At 38.7% G+C, this 16,326-nt stretch overlaps 1 protein-coding gene across 1 annotated transcript; it reads right to left on the reverse strand.

Annotated features, from left to right (window-relative positions):
- Positions 1–628: 628 nt before the first annotated feature.
- On the reverse strand, positions 629–9,263 carry LOC106942743 (sodium leak channel non-selective protein-like). The gene is made up of 12 exons (XM_015026079.1): positions 8,962–9,263; positions 7,168–7,309; positions 6,635–6,708; positions 4,405–4,506; positions 4,229–4,298; positions 3,908–3,999; positions 3,655–3,777; positions 3,388–3,444; positions 2,590–2,710; positions 2,364–2,495; positions 1,040–1,207; positions 629–937 (listed from the first exon to the last, which is right to left on the reverse strand). The coding sequence occupies exons 1-12, from the start codon at positions 9,009–9,011 to the stop codon at positions 815–817; spliced, it is 1,254 nt and encodes a 417-aa protein (XP_014881565.1). The 5' UTR covers positions 9,012–9,263; the 3' UTR covers positions 629–814.
- Positions 9,264–16,326: the final 7,063 nt, after the last annotated feature.

Below are 16,326 nucleotides of genomic sequence, written 5' to 3' on the forward strand. Positions count from 1 at the left end.
GAGTAAATAAGCAAAAGCAAAGTAGAAACAAAGTTTTTGTTTGTGGTCTGACTTAAGAAAAAGACGATAATTCTGCTGCAAATTCATTAAGAAACGTGGAAGGTTTGGATCAAGTCGTAAAAGAAAGAGCTCCAAGATCACCTTCTTATTTGCGTCATGATTTTTAACCAAATACATACAAGTAATATATATATACTAATACATATATATATGTATTAGACTATATGCTGTTATGCTGTTACTATATGCTGTTAGTTGATACAGTTATAGACAGAAAATTGTGGAAGTTCTTAGTTTTTAAGCATTTAATGAAAAGGAGAGAAAAACTGATTTGTCAGTGTTTGACCTTACAAATTAAAGACGATTAGGGAAAAAAAAAATATGTACTTATAAGTGCATGTGTAGTTAAATGCTGTGAATTTACTTCATAAACTTTTATTTCATAAAATAACTTTAAAGTTTTATATTTAAGGTAAAAACTATTCTCCAGATCCATATGTAAGTCATGATGGGAAGATTAATACTAAAATAATTTCCACAGTTCATCAGAGAAATAGTAATGATATTATCATCCTCATAAACAGTTGATAAAATAAAGACATTAAAAAACACAAAAGAGTAATAAGAAAAAATCTCGTCAAAGAACTAGAGAATAAAAGTTAGTTTAACACAACATATCAGCTAAAACCTGTATAAAAGAATCAAGGCTGCTTTTAGTAGACGAGCAGAACTGCTGGATTTAACCAGTTTTATTTATTCATCTGGATGTTCTCCACAGGGAGTACGGTGCAGGAAGGGAAAGTTTATAAGGAGATTATGTTCCTTTCAGTACCCGTTTAAGGATTCGCGGGTCGTTGCATTTGGCCAGCTTTCCGGCGAACAGTTGAACTCCAAAGCTTGCGAACACCAGCATCAGCGTGAGAAGCAGAATGGAAACCTGAGAGACAATTATCCAAGAGCAGAAAAAGCTGACAGAGTCCGACTCCGGACTGTTAAATCAAAACCGCAGGATTTTGAAAAGCTACACTCGACCACTAACCAGGAAAATCTCCTTGAATCCTTTAAGAACCTCCCGCACAACCTTCCTCATCTGAGGAACCAGCTTGAAGATCCTGAGCGGGCGGAGGCAGCGCAGCATCATCAGCAGCTGAGCTCCAGACTCTGGAGGGATGTCAGTAGGAAGCCAGCAGAGGAAGATCAGACTCACCTGCAGTGCGGAAACAAAGCACAGCAGAGAGACTTAAAAAGAAACCTTATAACACCTACACTAAGGGAAACAGGATAATGATATTACAATAACACAATAGAGTGCCTTAGGATAAAAGTTTTTTGTGATTAGATGGTAAAAACACAACTATGTAAATGTCTGCAAGTCTAAACAATAGTGTGTACACATATGAAAAAGGAGACGGCTGAAAACCTGCATTAAATTGAAAAATATAACAACATTCGATGAGTCAAGGCATTCTTCGAGTCTTATTTCAGGATTCCAAGAATTTTTTTAAATTTGAGACATTTCCAAACTCTAATTTCTAGCTATGGTAGATTTGAATTACACAGTAGTCGAGTTTTATCATCTGGATGTTCCACAAGTCGGGATAAAAACCTCAATCTGGCTTCAGGGTCATTTTATTTGGGCAGCAGCTCCATTTCAAAATCTACACCAGTGGGACTTGGAAAAGTCATGATATCAATTCTGATTGAAAATCTACCACTGCAAACATGACCACAGAATAGCTCCATAAAAACAAATCTCATCCTTTATTGAGTAGGTTAAATCCCAACACCAATTACAATAAAGTATAGAAAAATTGCATTAAATCCCATTTTGAAACCTAAATGCAGCATTTACTTATTGCTACAGCAGAGAAATATTTCAAACAGCAAAAGTATCAATCCGAATCATCCGGTTATTTTGGGGGAGGGGGGATTTACAAATATCCTAAATTGGAGCTTATTTTATTTCATTTTTTTTAGTTTGATTAATTCTTATCAATTCTTGTCTGCCACTCATCGACACTTCAAGGAATGTTGGTGCGAGAACTTAAAGTAGAATTCTACGAGGAAATAAAGATGCTAAACAACGACAGAAAAACAACTCCTGACGAATGTTTAAGCCGATGGGCAGAATTATACAACATCATGAGTTTATTTCGTTGTTTTTCGTGAATCAATATTGCAAAGATGCCAAAACAGAGAGAGCGGCAACATCTTTCTTGTGCTTTTACTTTCTTTGAAAAGTCTACATTAGCACTGTCATATTTTTCTTTTTAAAAGAACTCAGAACTCTGGTTTTCTCCCCATAGTAAACTTTTTTTTTTTTTCCCCCACCTCAGAATCATATCGCTTATTACATTTCTTACAAGATAGATGAAGATGTCCATCACTCCTCCAAAGTCCCGGATAATGGCCGTCGGAGTGAAGAACAGACCGTCGGCCATGATCTTTAGGTTGAGTTCGATGCTCATGAATATCACAAACACATACTCCCCGATCTGAAACACACGTCCTGATTACGGCGACATCTGTTCCCCGGCGAATCTGCCCGTCGACACCATGTGACCGACCGTCCATCTGGGGTTATAATACCTGCAGAGTGGGGACGTGCATGACCCTGGTGAAGGGTGATTCAAACATCATGGAGATGCAGGAGCAGATGGTCACCACGATCATCACCCAGTCCAGATAAGTGACTAAGCCCAGAAGATCACTGCGAGGACAGACACATCGGCAGCAATTCATGAGCTGGTTTTCAAAAAGCAGATGTGGGATTTTAATTAGCTTACAGTTCGGCTATTAGCATGTGGCTGAAACACTGGATACGATGCAAATTAATTCACAGAACAGTAATTTTACTGTCTAGTGTGCTACGCTCACTTTGATTCTGATAGAAACTGTGCTTAGCCCTCCTCTTTTTATCACGTACTTTTAAACACACCGCAAGTCATTCATAACTTGTGGCAAATATTAGCAATTGAAACTCAACATTTCTGTCAATTGTGTTACCGATTACATCAAGAGTAGGGAATTCCTGACCTTTGAACCCAGTGTCCCACATGGTTTATATGTATCACCTCGACAAGACATTAGTCGAATGGTTGCATATTCTCAGCTTGTGCGGGAGCCTGCTAGTGGCTTATTTATTTATTTATTTCCCCAGAGGAAACCGTGGATTTGTTTTTATGCTAATAAGTACATACATATGTAGGGAAAATTCAGGTAAAGTGAGCTTGATTAAAGAGGAAAAAAACCCAAAACATCAATTGATGTATCTGCAGACTCAGTAACAGATGCAGCTTTTCTGAACTTTGTTTCACAATGAGTAAGATGTAATGCATATGAAGCACTAATCCGAACACCTGATGAACAATTATGAGCCACACTTACTACAGCTGATGGTATTTGGTGTTCTTCACTGCTCCTGTTATCGGGTCAGTTTTTGATCTGGGTGTGAAAGACGACGAAACAGAAAAAAAAAAATACAACAACGTTGTGGTTTTACAGTGTATTTCACAGGTTTACATCACCCTGAGTCGGTCATTTAATGCAGATCAATTATTATCATTGATGTAATTTTGCTTCCAAAAGAAACTGGACACGGAAAAGATATCAGCAGTCGGATATTTGTTATGTGTTTATTTGGACGAATCTTACGCATTGAAGCGCGCCCGGACGATCATCCTGCAGAAGTTCCTGAAGCGATGCTCTCGACCCACGATGAAAAGAGGCTTATCAAAGTAAGGATGGTTTTCCCTCAGCTCCTCCTCCTGAACCTTTCTGCTCAGACAAGAGTTGAGTGGCAAGCAGATAATCATGCAAAGGGATTACAAGGTAAAGAGCACTGTGGATTTATTTATTTTTTTTTAAAGGTTCTCTTTGCTGTTTAACTCTTTTTCCCTGCAAATACCTCTTCATTTCTGCCTGTTCTTTCTTTTCTTGGATCATCTTGATCTCACTGTCCTCCCTCTGAGCATTGCGGTAGCGCACTGTGCTGGAATGCTGGGGGAAAAAAAAAAAAAAAAAAAAACATAGCATAACACACCTTTAGATTGAATTACCATCACTCTGTGTAAAAACTAACGGCATAAATACATACTTGTATGCAGTGTTTTGCTCGTAATTAAACGCAAGCACGCATTTATTTACGACGTAACCGTTTTGGTACTAAAAACAACAAAGGAGGAAAAAAAGGGAAACAAATCGGATGTGACTCAGGATGTGTGCTTACGTCCTGGGTGAGCGTTTCCAGCGACTTCCCCCGGCTGATCCTCTGACTGGTGGATCCATGTCGCAGAGACCTGAGGAGACGGTGAGCAAAGATGAGGAGCGTTCACGGCTCAATACTGGGCGTCAACAGGAATACATGCCAACTTAAACGTGTGCCTGTGTGTGCACGTGTCAGACCTGCGCTCTTGTCGTATGTGGTGCTGCACACTAAGTATGGAGCGCTCTTTGGCTGGCTGCCCTTCAAAAGATCCACTCAGCATCCGCTGCCTGGTGCAAGCCCTGGGAAACAAGACAACAGTTTTCTTAGTACCAGTCGAAAGGCGGTAAAAAAAAAAAAAAAGAATGCCTCTTTGTTAAAAGGATCACAAAAGCATCATAAGCCACAGTGGTGGCAGCATCATGCTTTGGGGTTGTGTTTCTCCATCTGGCAGACAAAGATGATTGGATATTACTGAACATCCAATCATCTTGGAGGTTCAAAAGAGACATGCAAAAAGACTTCAGACTGTGACTAAACGTGCTTCCGCTGCATGAAGCTTTTCTGGATGTTTACTGGGGTAGTTTGTCTCTCCGCTGCATTTCTACTGCAGGACAAATGGACAGCAATTCAACCTGAAAATGAACCTGGTCTGAATAAAACACACAAATAAATACTGTAATGTGACAAAATGTGAAATAGTTTAAATGGGTCTTATTACTTTTGAAGGTGCTTTGTATTGTTTTGACACTTTAAGGGTTAGGGCTTCTTTTATGTGTGAGAGAGGGCTCTAATAGTTTCAAAGAGCCAGAGGAGAGCTAACGAGATGATGGGCATCGGCACTGTGCAACACTTTGTAATATTTATAGCAACTCGGAGGGATTACTTGTTAATTGGTCATAAGCACGGATGAATGGCTGCTGCTTCTGCTACAGAGTGTGAGTTTGCATATGTCGGTATTTGGGTCTAATTGCATGCTCGCGTGGAAGATGGCGAGCCAGACAGAACGTGTTATGACTCCTGATCTGCTGTCCGTCTCTCAGACAGACAGAACATTTGGGCTGCGCAGATTGGACACAGTGTTTGCAATCTAATCTGCACTTAGTGCCGTCTCTGCCATGCTGAACAGCAAATTATCCATTTACTTCTTTGCGACAGTAAATGAGTCTGAAGTGGCACTGAGTGTGTAGGTGTGTGTATATATATATATAAAAAGTGAGAAACGTTGACAAGCGGTGCTGCTGGTGTGACAGAGCTACGTCTGATGCGTCTACAGCGATGATCAGTCTGGTTCTAATTTCGCGTCTATGCACCAACGCAGTGGTTTTAAGAACAAAGAGCCGGTACGGGAAGAGAGAATGAATTGTAGCGCTTTTGATATAATTTGAGGATCAGAACAAAAATGTGTTGTAAGAAAAAACTTTTCATTTTTCACAAAAGTAAGCGGATATAGCTACAAATACAAAGGGTAAGTTTTATTCTAGGATAAAATTAGATTTTTGCACATGTGCACCTTCTATCGCCGGACTCTTTCAAATGCAGAAATACCTCCTTTGAGAATGTTTTTTTGTCCTTTGTTTATTTGTTAGAACCACCATTTTGTTCTAACAAATAATACAGGTCAGATGACAAATTTGGTCATACCAAAACTTTTTCTTTTACAAAACAGTTCTGGATTTGCGTTGTGTCATGAGCCATCTGTGCTGCAAAGTGCCACTGGATTAATCGTTGCAGTTTTTGACTAAACTGGAACAGAATGTTCAAATAAATCTTAATAATTATGCCAGAATTATCACGTCGTTGAGCCTCGTCCTCCTCCGTTGTTGCAGATCTAATCTTTGCTTGCTTTAGGCATCTTGGTAAAGAGTCAAATACATTTTCTTTGTGTTATTTTGTTAAACCTGGTCTGAACTCTAGGCTAAATTCTCTGCATTCAAGTTAATAAAAAGTTGTCTTACTGATTGGCTTCATTAAAAACAAAATTCATTAAAAATAATAAGAAAAATAATAATCTACATATTCTTAAAGTTTCCTTCAAAGAAAACAATCTAAACTTGAATTATCTTACATTTTTTCAAGGTCTATTAGTACCTCCACTACTACAGGCATCTGTATGCACATAGAAAGTTCCTTTAAAAAATAAAATACAAATGCAGCCAACTGCTTTCTTTTAACCTTTTGACAATGGGCACTGCAAAGACAAGCCATAATCCCCAAATGACATTTACTTTACGAGGTTAACACTGTGTAGGAGTCAATCTCTTAAAATTATTCTCCCACAGCTGATGAAAACTCACACAAAGTAGGTTTTTTGGGAAAAACATTGTAAAGCCAAAATTTCACGATGTAATGATCAATAAACATTCGAGTAAAGCATCACATCATAACACCAAACCTCACACCTACTGTGGTGACAGGGGTGTGTCTTACCGTAGGATTTTATTGATCGTCGTCTCTTTCTCCAAAAGGTTGCGGGCACGGATGCTAAAAATTGATCTGCGAAGCTGAGAGAGCGAAGCGTGAGTGGGCATGAGCTCAAAAGTTTGATAATTGTGGCAGATCATATAAAAAAAAAAAAAAAAAGCTTGCCAAATGCATAGCTGCAGACATTGTGTGGGAGTTACTGAGGGACATTATCAAGGTTGCTTAACAGCCTTAATGCCTTAAGTCTACACTTCTCTGGACTCTAATGATCATAGATGGATAGGAAACTATTGCATTGGTGGAACAATTAAGCAATGGGACTGCATTCTAAATATCCTATCCGTACATATCCTTACTTTTATTAGACAGATAGGAACCCCCTGGTTGGAATCTATTCTATGTGGACACAGAACATTCATCTTTACATGCCTCTAAAGCAGCCTCTATATGTGTCTCTGTGTGTTTGAAAGAAAAAAATAAAACAATAACAGAGAGAGGGGAGGACCTGATGTGTAATTAGAAGCAGCACGTGTAGCTACCTTTTGGTCAATATACTTGTTGTCCTCAATGGCTGATCGTTTGGAGTGGTCACAGGAGGAGGACGAAGCTGAGGGGAGACGGCGGAACAAACAGCTGGTATCCTGCTGCTGACGATCAATAAACTGCTTCATAAAACTCTCTCTAGAATTCACAGCAAACACAAATAACAACAGTGATGCTTACAGCGGTTTTACAACTCGTGGCAGTCGCATACAGCGGTAAGGAAAATGGTCACAGATTTATTAAAAAGGACTAAACTGTGTTAGAGCAAATCCATCTGCAAAATACATCAGTGGAAGCTGCTGCTGCAGAAGCCCAACATATGGGCTGCTGAGGGAGTGCTCTCTATACCGAGAGGAAAAAAAAAAAAAAAAAATCCAGCTGTGCACTAATCACTAACTTAATAATACGACTTATTATGAAGTCTGCTGTGCTGGATGGAATTCAGCTCCCCTGCTAAAAGCTGTGCGACAAATGGGCCTCGATGTGAATGATTTTCTATCCGCACAGAGACGATATGAAATATTTTCCCCTTTTCTTCCTTATTTTACATTAGGCAATATAATGTTGGACGGCTTTGGGGAAGTGGTGGCAACGTTTGCTCATTTTTTTCCCCAATGTGATGTAGTTTGAACTACTGGAAAATAAATTATAATATAGAACTCATATATCCAATGAATGGACAGTCTAACACTTGAATATGCTCCAGATCCAAACCATTTCATTTTAGCTTTAAACACTGGGTAATCCTGGTATGCAACCTGCAGAGGATACAAAAGATTTGAGACTGTGGTGGATGTTCGCCTTCCAGCAGGACAACAACCTGAAGCGTGCATTTAAGTCCCTCTCTCTTCAAGTCTTCAAGTTGAAACACCTTCCGTTTCGTGTTTCATAGAAAGGATGGCGTGTTCAGCTAAAATTTCAGATTTTATTTCCCCAAATTGTATTTATTTTTAACAGGGACAGTGTAATGAACAGACACAGGGTATTTGTAAATGTGTCAGATTATATCCCAAAGCTTCTTTCCATCTGCTTGCATAAATACCTACAGGGATAATGTTGTCATTTTCATTTTGATGTATTAAAGTAAACAGATTTGAATACATTAACAATTTTAATGCAATTAATTGCATTTTTTTCTTTTTTTACATTGAAAAGAAATAAAAATGAACCGGAACCTCTGAATTGTGTTTCTGGTACACCCGTAAATCTGACGCACAAGCGACGTCTGCAAACAATAGCGACTGACGAGAAAGATTAGAAACGTTAAATATCTTTGTTGTTGAGTTCATATGTCTAGTTATTCAATAATTTAGCAGCAAAAGGGTTTTTGATTAAAATTAGATTAAATGCATTTTTAGCAAAAGTTTTAATTGAGTCCCACCACTAATACTCACACAACATAAGTCTCTAGAAACATGGCAAAAGGCACACACAAACTGATGTAATACAGCTTGCGTGTGCATAATACAGCAGAAAAAGTGACCCAATTGAATATGATTAACAAATGCCAAAACTTCTATTGAGCATATATAACATGATTATGAAATCTATGCATGAAAACCTATTGGACATATTCAACGTTAAAACCCTCCTGGCCACGAACTTGCCGCACATCGAGACATTAAGACTTTTGTGCCCACCTATTCCACATAGCCACAAGATGGGTGTTGGCTGGCATGTAACCAGAATAAAATATAACTAGAGTTTTTGATTGCAACAAGACATCAATGTGAAAAAGTTAATGTTAACATTTTTTGTAAGACGCTGTATCCGTCCCCGTGATGGAATACCTGATTCTGGGCACAGTGAAATCAGACGGGAGCTTTGAGATCTTCACCATCTGAGGTCTGTTGGGGAACTTTTCAAAGATCCTGAGTCGTAAAGGGAGCTTCTCTTTGGTGTCTGCGTTGGCTTCGCTTTGCTTGAGCTGACGGGAGAAAAAGAGTGTGGCGTGTCAGCTCACATTCAGAGCAGAACAAGCATGAAAAGCTTCTGTAAAATGGTGAAATCAACCTTGATGACGCAACCACTGCGAGGAGAAGAGAGGGATTTAAACAAGATACAAGGGGAGAAAGGGACAGAATCAGCTCAAGTGTAAGACAGCAGGAACATTTGGGATTTTTGAAAAACTCAAATTATCCTCGGTACGTATGAATAATAAAAAAGAAACGAAAAAAAAAAAAAACAAGTCTGGCAGAGAGAATTTCTCTCGGTTGTAAAGGTGCAGCTTTATTTCTCTGCCTGATGATGGCAGCAACATACTTACCTACAACACACACATCACGTACATTACAGACAACCACACAGAGGATGAGATCCCACTTACTTTTCATAATAGGGGGAAGATGGCAACAAAAGAAAAAAAAAGAGAGATTACTTTGGAGTGGTTAATGGAGAACAGAAAAAGGAAGCGACAGAATAATGTGCGTGTGCGCCCTGGCACACAATGGTGGAATAAAAAGATGACAAAGGAAATGAAACCAATTATTTTCATTTAATTACTTATGGGGGAGGCTGATTGAAATTCCCTTGCAGGTGTTCAGTGTCTGGGTGCCTGGAGATATCCCATGATGCATTGCTGATTAGGCCTGAAAGTGAACTAAATTTAGAGCAATAGTGATTGGCGGCATATCGCTCAGAGAAGGTAACAGTCGGGGGAAAAAATACTGAGTGGACTTAATGAATGTCTCTCCCAGTAAAAGTTCTGTGCAAAATGATAATATTTGTGTACGGACGAATTTCTCTGCACTTATTTGATTTCAAGCTACCGAGTGAGAGTGGAGTATACCTGCGAGCGGGAAGGAGAGACATTAAATGAGGAAATGAAGGTCTGTCGATCGGATTCCTGCTTCTAGCAGACAAGAATGTGGGAGTTTCTTTTTTGCCCTGAGTGGGTGAGTGGCACACTGCGAAGATGGACTTATGCAGCAGCATCTGTCTATATTTCCGTCTATATTCTGGCTGCAGAGCTACAGGCATGGTGTAAGGAGATGAAGACAGAAATTAAACTTGGTGAACAGAGTCACAAAAAAAAAAGAAAAAAAAAGGTCTTAGACCTTACCACTGGCTCAAATAAATGTTAATAGGTTTACTCAAACAGCGCAGTAAATATAACAAAAAAAAAAAAAAAACAATCTTGTCTGTCATTGTCTGTTGGTTGTAATGCTTCTTTACCTATTGGACTTTTAGTACCGTAGTCCAGACAGCCCTTACCTACTGGAACAGCATTTTCCCATAACATTATGTGTCACGGTAAAATTTAATCCTAAGCAGCTGATACTGATGGACATACTATTTGATCACCAGCTAAGAAATGGTTTCCACAGATTATTTTGATCATAGTTGAAACATTTGGCACACTGGCATTAACAATCTGAGACGATCATGGTAGCCCACACATGTGCAATTACTGCTATTACTAGATCACAGACACAGTAGCAACTTTATATTATTAGTCGATCTGTAAATATTAATTTACATTCATATGACAATTCTTTGCAGCGGCTCCAATTGATAACAGCCCGACCTATTTTCTTATCCATTCGGAAGCTGCACATAATCTAAAATACGTGACAGGACTCTGTGGTTCACAAAAAGTAAAACAAGTTTCCAAACCACATACAATCACAGCAGGATAGGAAACATCAGGTATCACAGCAGCTTCAGCTAATGTATTCTGTCTTCACATGCAAAGTCTTATGCCAGATCTCAAAAGCTGTGCACCCCACAGGCTGAAAAGAGGGAGGATACAGCAGCTCAAACAATGGAAACATTTTCTTCCAGTGTAATCACTGACTGGATCATCAGAACGTCAAAATGCAATGGAACAACAATGCAAGCAACGGCTCTTGGTATCTCATAAAATCTGAAGAGTATCCATATGTTCAAGCTCAGGGAGCATTTAGGAGGCAGAGGACAGAATATGTCCCTCTGCCTGACTGTTGTTTTGTTTCAACAACCAACCCAATTTAAACTAAATATATTCCAAAAAAAAAAAGGATTTGGCAGTCTTCCCACTGACCACTGAAAGCAGTCACCGGACCCCCGCATCCATGCAAGGATTAAGCAAGTGTAGAATATGGATGGATGGGTTTAGCATTGGGAGCAGCCATGGCCAAGCTGCAGAAGAGTGACATAAATGTTCCAAAATAAAACTCAACTAGATTGCATTTTCAGGTTTCGAAGTGCTTGTCTGAGAACATTGTATTATGCATGCGTGCAGGATCTCTCGGGCTAATGATTGTATGCCGTCTCCTCCAGCAATGACATACATTCAAGGGTTATCGAGTACTTTGATCTCTAAACAGATGGACCCAGCCAGAGAGAAGTGAGGAGCAGAGTCAAGAGGATCACTCTGTGCCATAACGTTAAGTGCCTTGATGTAATGCAAACCAATGGTTAAAATAAAAGCCGCTCTTAAACTGTCTAAGATTCTAAATAAATAAATAAAAAAAGAGAGAAAAAAATGTCATGCTTCGGAATGCTGAGACGCTTTGCACCTCCTCACCTTACGTATATATGCATTTTTAAAAACGCTCTCCGACGACGAGTGCCATGTCTGGAATTGATGTTGTTCCGTTTCATACTATCAAGGCTCTTCACTGCTGCTGCTGCCCCTGTGCCATCATGCTGAAATTAGATTTCGAGCAAAATTATGGGCTTATTTGTTCTACAGTCCTGATCTAGAAATGAGGCAGTAATTTTAAATGGTACCTCTACATTTGGGAGCAGAAGCAAAACACACAAATAACAATCAAGCACACATACCCCGTTTCCCCCCAACCCGCACACACACACACACACACACACACACACACACACACACACACACACACACACACACACACACACACACACACACACACACATTAATTAAAATTGCTCTCCTTCTCCAAAAAGTCATGATCAATTCTGCCAACTCAGAGAAAGAAACCCTTTATCTTCAGGAACGTTCCAACCCAGCCAAGCTTTTCGTGTCGTGTGAAGTGTTGTTTCAAATTTACTGCAACCATCTTTTTCCCTAAGCTTCCAGTTCTCTAAAAATGTCAGCTTCTATCGTTGCTTTTATTTTTTTCCTCACAAAACTTTAGAAAGCATGCATTCCCAGATATCATTTTGGGGGCTTTTACTACCTTTGATCTACATGGGTCTTTATTTCCAGATAGCACAAACATTGCACAAAAAAAAAAAAAATGTTATGTGCCAATATTATGTTCACCAAGTACAAGTCTGCTGCAAAAGGGAATAAAACATACACAACAGAACTTCTTTATAAAGTTCTTTGTACAATTGGCAAAGAACTTTATGACGCATATTCAAGACAGATACTTACTCAAGACCCGTTTTAAGAAATGTTTCTCACCTGTAGCCCCAGTGCTTAGTTTCCACAAGGTTTACAGACATTACAGTAACATATAAAGATTATGTAACAACACAGTTGAAAGATTTATTCCCCAATAAACTGGCTTTATGTTTAAATGTTACTCCCTTCTTTTACACCCCTTAAAACCTTTTGCATTTTGGCATATAACAAAGTCACTATATCCTGTATGAAATAATGCTAATCTGTTCAGTCAAAGAGAAAATGATACATGGTTCATAAAGTTTTTTAAACAAATAAAAATCTGAAAAGTGTGGTGTGCATTTGCACACAGGCTCCTTTAATCTGAAACAGCCAAAATCAAACAAAGTATAACCTGTGACACTATACTGGGAGTATCTATTCTCATCTGACTGAGCTTGAACTGTTTCACAAAAACTAATTTGTCAATTTAAATAAAATATATTACCGATCATGATGTGCTCGTAGTCACCTTGTTGCACTCAGCATGAATAATAATAAAAACTAAATGCTTATAGTGCTGAAGATATGCTCTGCATAGCTCATAAAAACTGTTCTTTTAAAAAAAAATCCTTGTGTCCCGTATTCATATAGAAATTGACATACAATCTTGCTATTGAAGAAAGCACATACATAGCAGAAGTAGCGTCAGACAGAAGAGCTGCCTCCAGCTGGATAATCTGCCTTGCCACATAAAAACACAATCACTAAAGTCTAAAGTATCGTTCTGTCTCACTGACAGAAATAATAATACGATATTTCCCGCTAAGTTTTAGAATTAATGCATGCTTCCAAGTGTATATGTGTATTTTCTAACCACATGTTTTGCATTACAGTTGTCTACTCAAATCAGGAGTTTTATTTCTCTTGGAATCACCAGCGAAAAGCCGATAAAACCCGAGTACGACATTTCCTGCCATCGAAGAAATTCCAAGTGCAGCGGCGCAACAATGGAAGCAAGACTAATGTGTTTTGCCTTAAGACTCACTCAGGTGAGTGTCCACCACTTCCCCCTCCATTTAAGCCAATTTCAGGCTCCGCTGAGCTAGGAAGCTCTTCATTCAGGATTTTTCATGGATTTTCAGACCATGACTTGGGTGGCGCTGACAAACACTAGCCATTAGCATTGTGCCAAATTCAGTAAGGGCGAAAGGTCAGTAGGAAAATGTGGGTTTGATAAAAGCAGCCATGATTAGAGAGAACACAAAAAAAGAGGCTGGAAATTTATATTGAATATTGTGTAAAATTTCAATTTTACAACTTGGACCCAGAATAATAATAATAACATCACTAACTTTTATTTATCAGATGACAAATATGTGTGTAAGTGAGTAACTCTATTTTTCAGAAAGATTACGTCAATTGGATTTTAAACTTTTATTATGAAGGTCCAAAGATGCTATAGTTCACCAGCTAAATAATAATGTACAACTTTAATGTGCCCCCAATTGTTTAAAAATAGTAATCCAACATGTAGATAATTTATTATATATCTGTTAGTAAAAACATGCATTTTGTTTCAAGGAAAGAATATTCTAATTATTTAATGTCAGTTTTGTGCTGAAACACATTATGTGTTTTTTTTGTTTGTTTTTTTTTGTACATGGATTCGGCATGAAAAGCCACCGCTGATCCTTTCTATATAATTTGTCAGAAGTTGACCCGCTGTGCAAATTAACCAACCAGATGCTGCAAACTATTTTTATTATTAAACTTTAATTTGATTTTTTTTTTCATATGCATTTAGTTTTTAAAATATTTAAATAACCAAGAGGAACATGTACTAATTTAATTAATAAATTAATCTATTTAATAACAGAATGTTAAGAGCAAGGAAAAATATCGGAAGAAAAAATGTTTCCCTGAGAAAGATGGGAAACCACAGCATTGACAGGAGTGTAAAGCAGCACTCAATTAAAAAGCCTGGAGAAAATCCACAATTGAACTAAATTACTTTTTCCAGGATATTCAAATTTACTGAGGCGCACCTGTTAGCTATCAGAGTACCGAAACAATGGATAGAGGATCTGTGAAGTAGAATTAATTTATGAAAAATAATTAAAATTTATGATAACTAATGCATGATTTAACACGAGGCTTGCATTTTTTGCAAAAAAAAAAAAGTCTTTTGAGCATGGCGCAGTCTTCAAACAATTCATCCACTCATTGAGTATCACTAACACAACATGGGAACAGTACAACATTTAAGAATTGGTCATTAGTCACTCAGGTACTCTAAAGCACAGGAGTAAAAGCATTAGCTGTTTATGTGACAGTCATGTCTATGCTCCGTGCATCACACAGAACAAGTCCTCTGAGCCATCCCACTGGTCCCTGTAGAAGGACCCTCTGTACGCACAAACATAGAAAATGAATATTTGAGAGACCAGCCAGCAGAAACAATGTGGAACTGCTGAACAGCCACCTACGAAATTGCCGCCCACACAGATAAGCTGAATGCCTGTAGGCGTGTGCGTACACACTGGTCAAGTCCTCTGCATTTTACCATTCAGCCATCAGAGCCTAGCAAAACAACACATTCATCAACACATCCAGACGGGAGTTGTTTATGTGGAAGGATGTGGATCAGACTGGACATTATACAAATACGCATCTTGATCTCATTCTTCGATGTATGATGCAGGATTTTTGTCCCTTCTAATCAACGGACCTCTATTATGCAGACATGTAAACGTGCGTGTGATTCACTTTGACCTTTCTTGACTCAACATTTCCTCACTGTCTTCCTTTAGCCTTGGGGATAGCATGGCTGTTTGGCCCAGGGGACAGAGAGCTGAGAGCGAGTCAGCAGGGTCACCCTCTCCTCACATTAGCTGGGTAATGAGCCGTGCTTTGGAGCTGTTGTAAAGCCACACAGCCCATAAACCTCTGATAGCTGTTCCTAATACCGAAAACAACTTCAAGTACCAGAGATGTTCTCATTTCTTAATCAAAAAATGATGCCAGTCAACTGACAAAAAACAAAAGAAGGAAGCCTTGAATGAAACACAATTACTTTAGTTTCTACATAATTAGACTAAACTTTATCTGCTTTCGGTCAGGTACCAAATGACCAAAATCAAATATTTAGTTAGTCAAAGATGTCCAGGCTCAAGCTTTCTGACAGTTCCAATAACTGGAGGCACATATGTGTTTTATGGCACACCTCAAACACACAGCTTTTTTGTATTACATTACAAAAAAAATTGAATGATCTATAATAATCAGGAAGGTATTAAAGCAAAATGTGTGCCTTCATCTCCAAAGGAAAGCAAATAAATTCGATAAAGCTGTAGGCCAGAGGTCTGCTACGCCAGGCCTCGGGTGCCTTGGTCCTGCATCTTTTGGATGCATCCCTGCTCCAACACATTACACTGAATTACATTCTTGCTATGTGATCATTTCTTTCAGGTGCGTTGGAGGAGGGATGCAACCAGACGTTGTAGAACAATGGTACTTGAGGACTGGAGTTGCAGATCTTTGGTGTAGAGTAGACTGAAGCGGTTAAGCTAAAATAATCTGGCACTAATACAGGCTGAAAGACCACTCAGAGAGGAAGAAGCCGTTAGTCAAAAAGCAGAATTAAAAGAAAGTAGATTACAGTTTCCAGATTTTGGGAAGTATGTTCAGAAATCTGAGAAAGCTAAAATTGAAGTGGGCTATAATGATCCTCGTTATACTTGAAGCCAACAGGAAAAGTCTATATTCCTGAGAACCCAATCCTGATAGTGGAGTACAGCGTGGCAGCATCATCTGTTGCCGTTTTCAGCAAGGGAAACCGATGTAGCCTTCAAAAACAGATCCCGTTGTGAGG

Source organism: Poecilia latipinna, unplaced genomic scaffold (genome assembly GCF_001443285.1).
Source record: "Poecilia latipinna isolate Pla-1442-1.1 unplaced genomic scaffold, P_latipinna-1.0 Scaffold4514, whole genome shotgun sequence".
Classification (NCBI taxonomy): domain Eukaryota; kingdom Metazoa; phylum Chordata; class Actinopteri; order Cyprinodontiformes; family Poeciliidae; genus Poecilia; species Poecilia latipinna.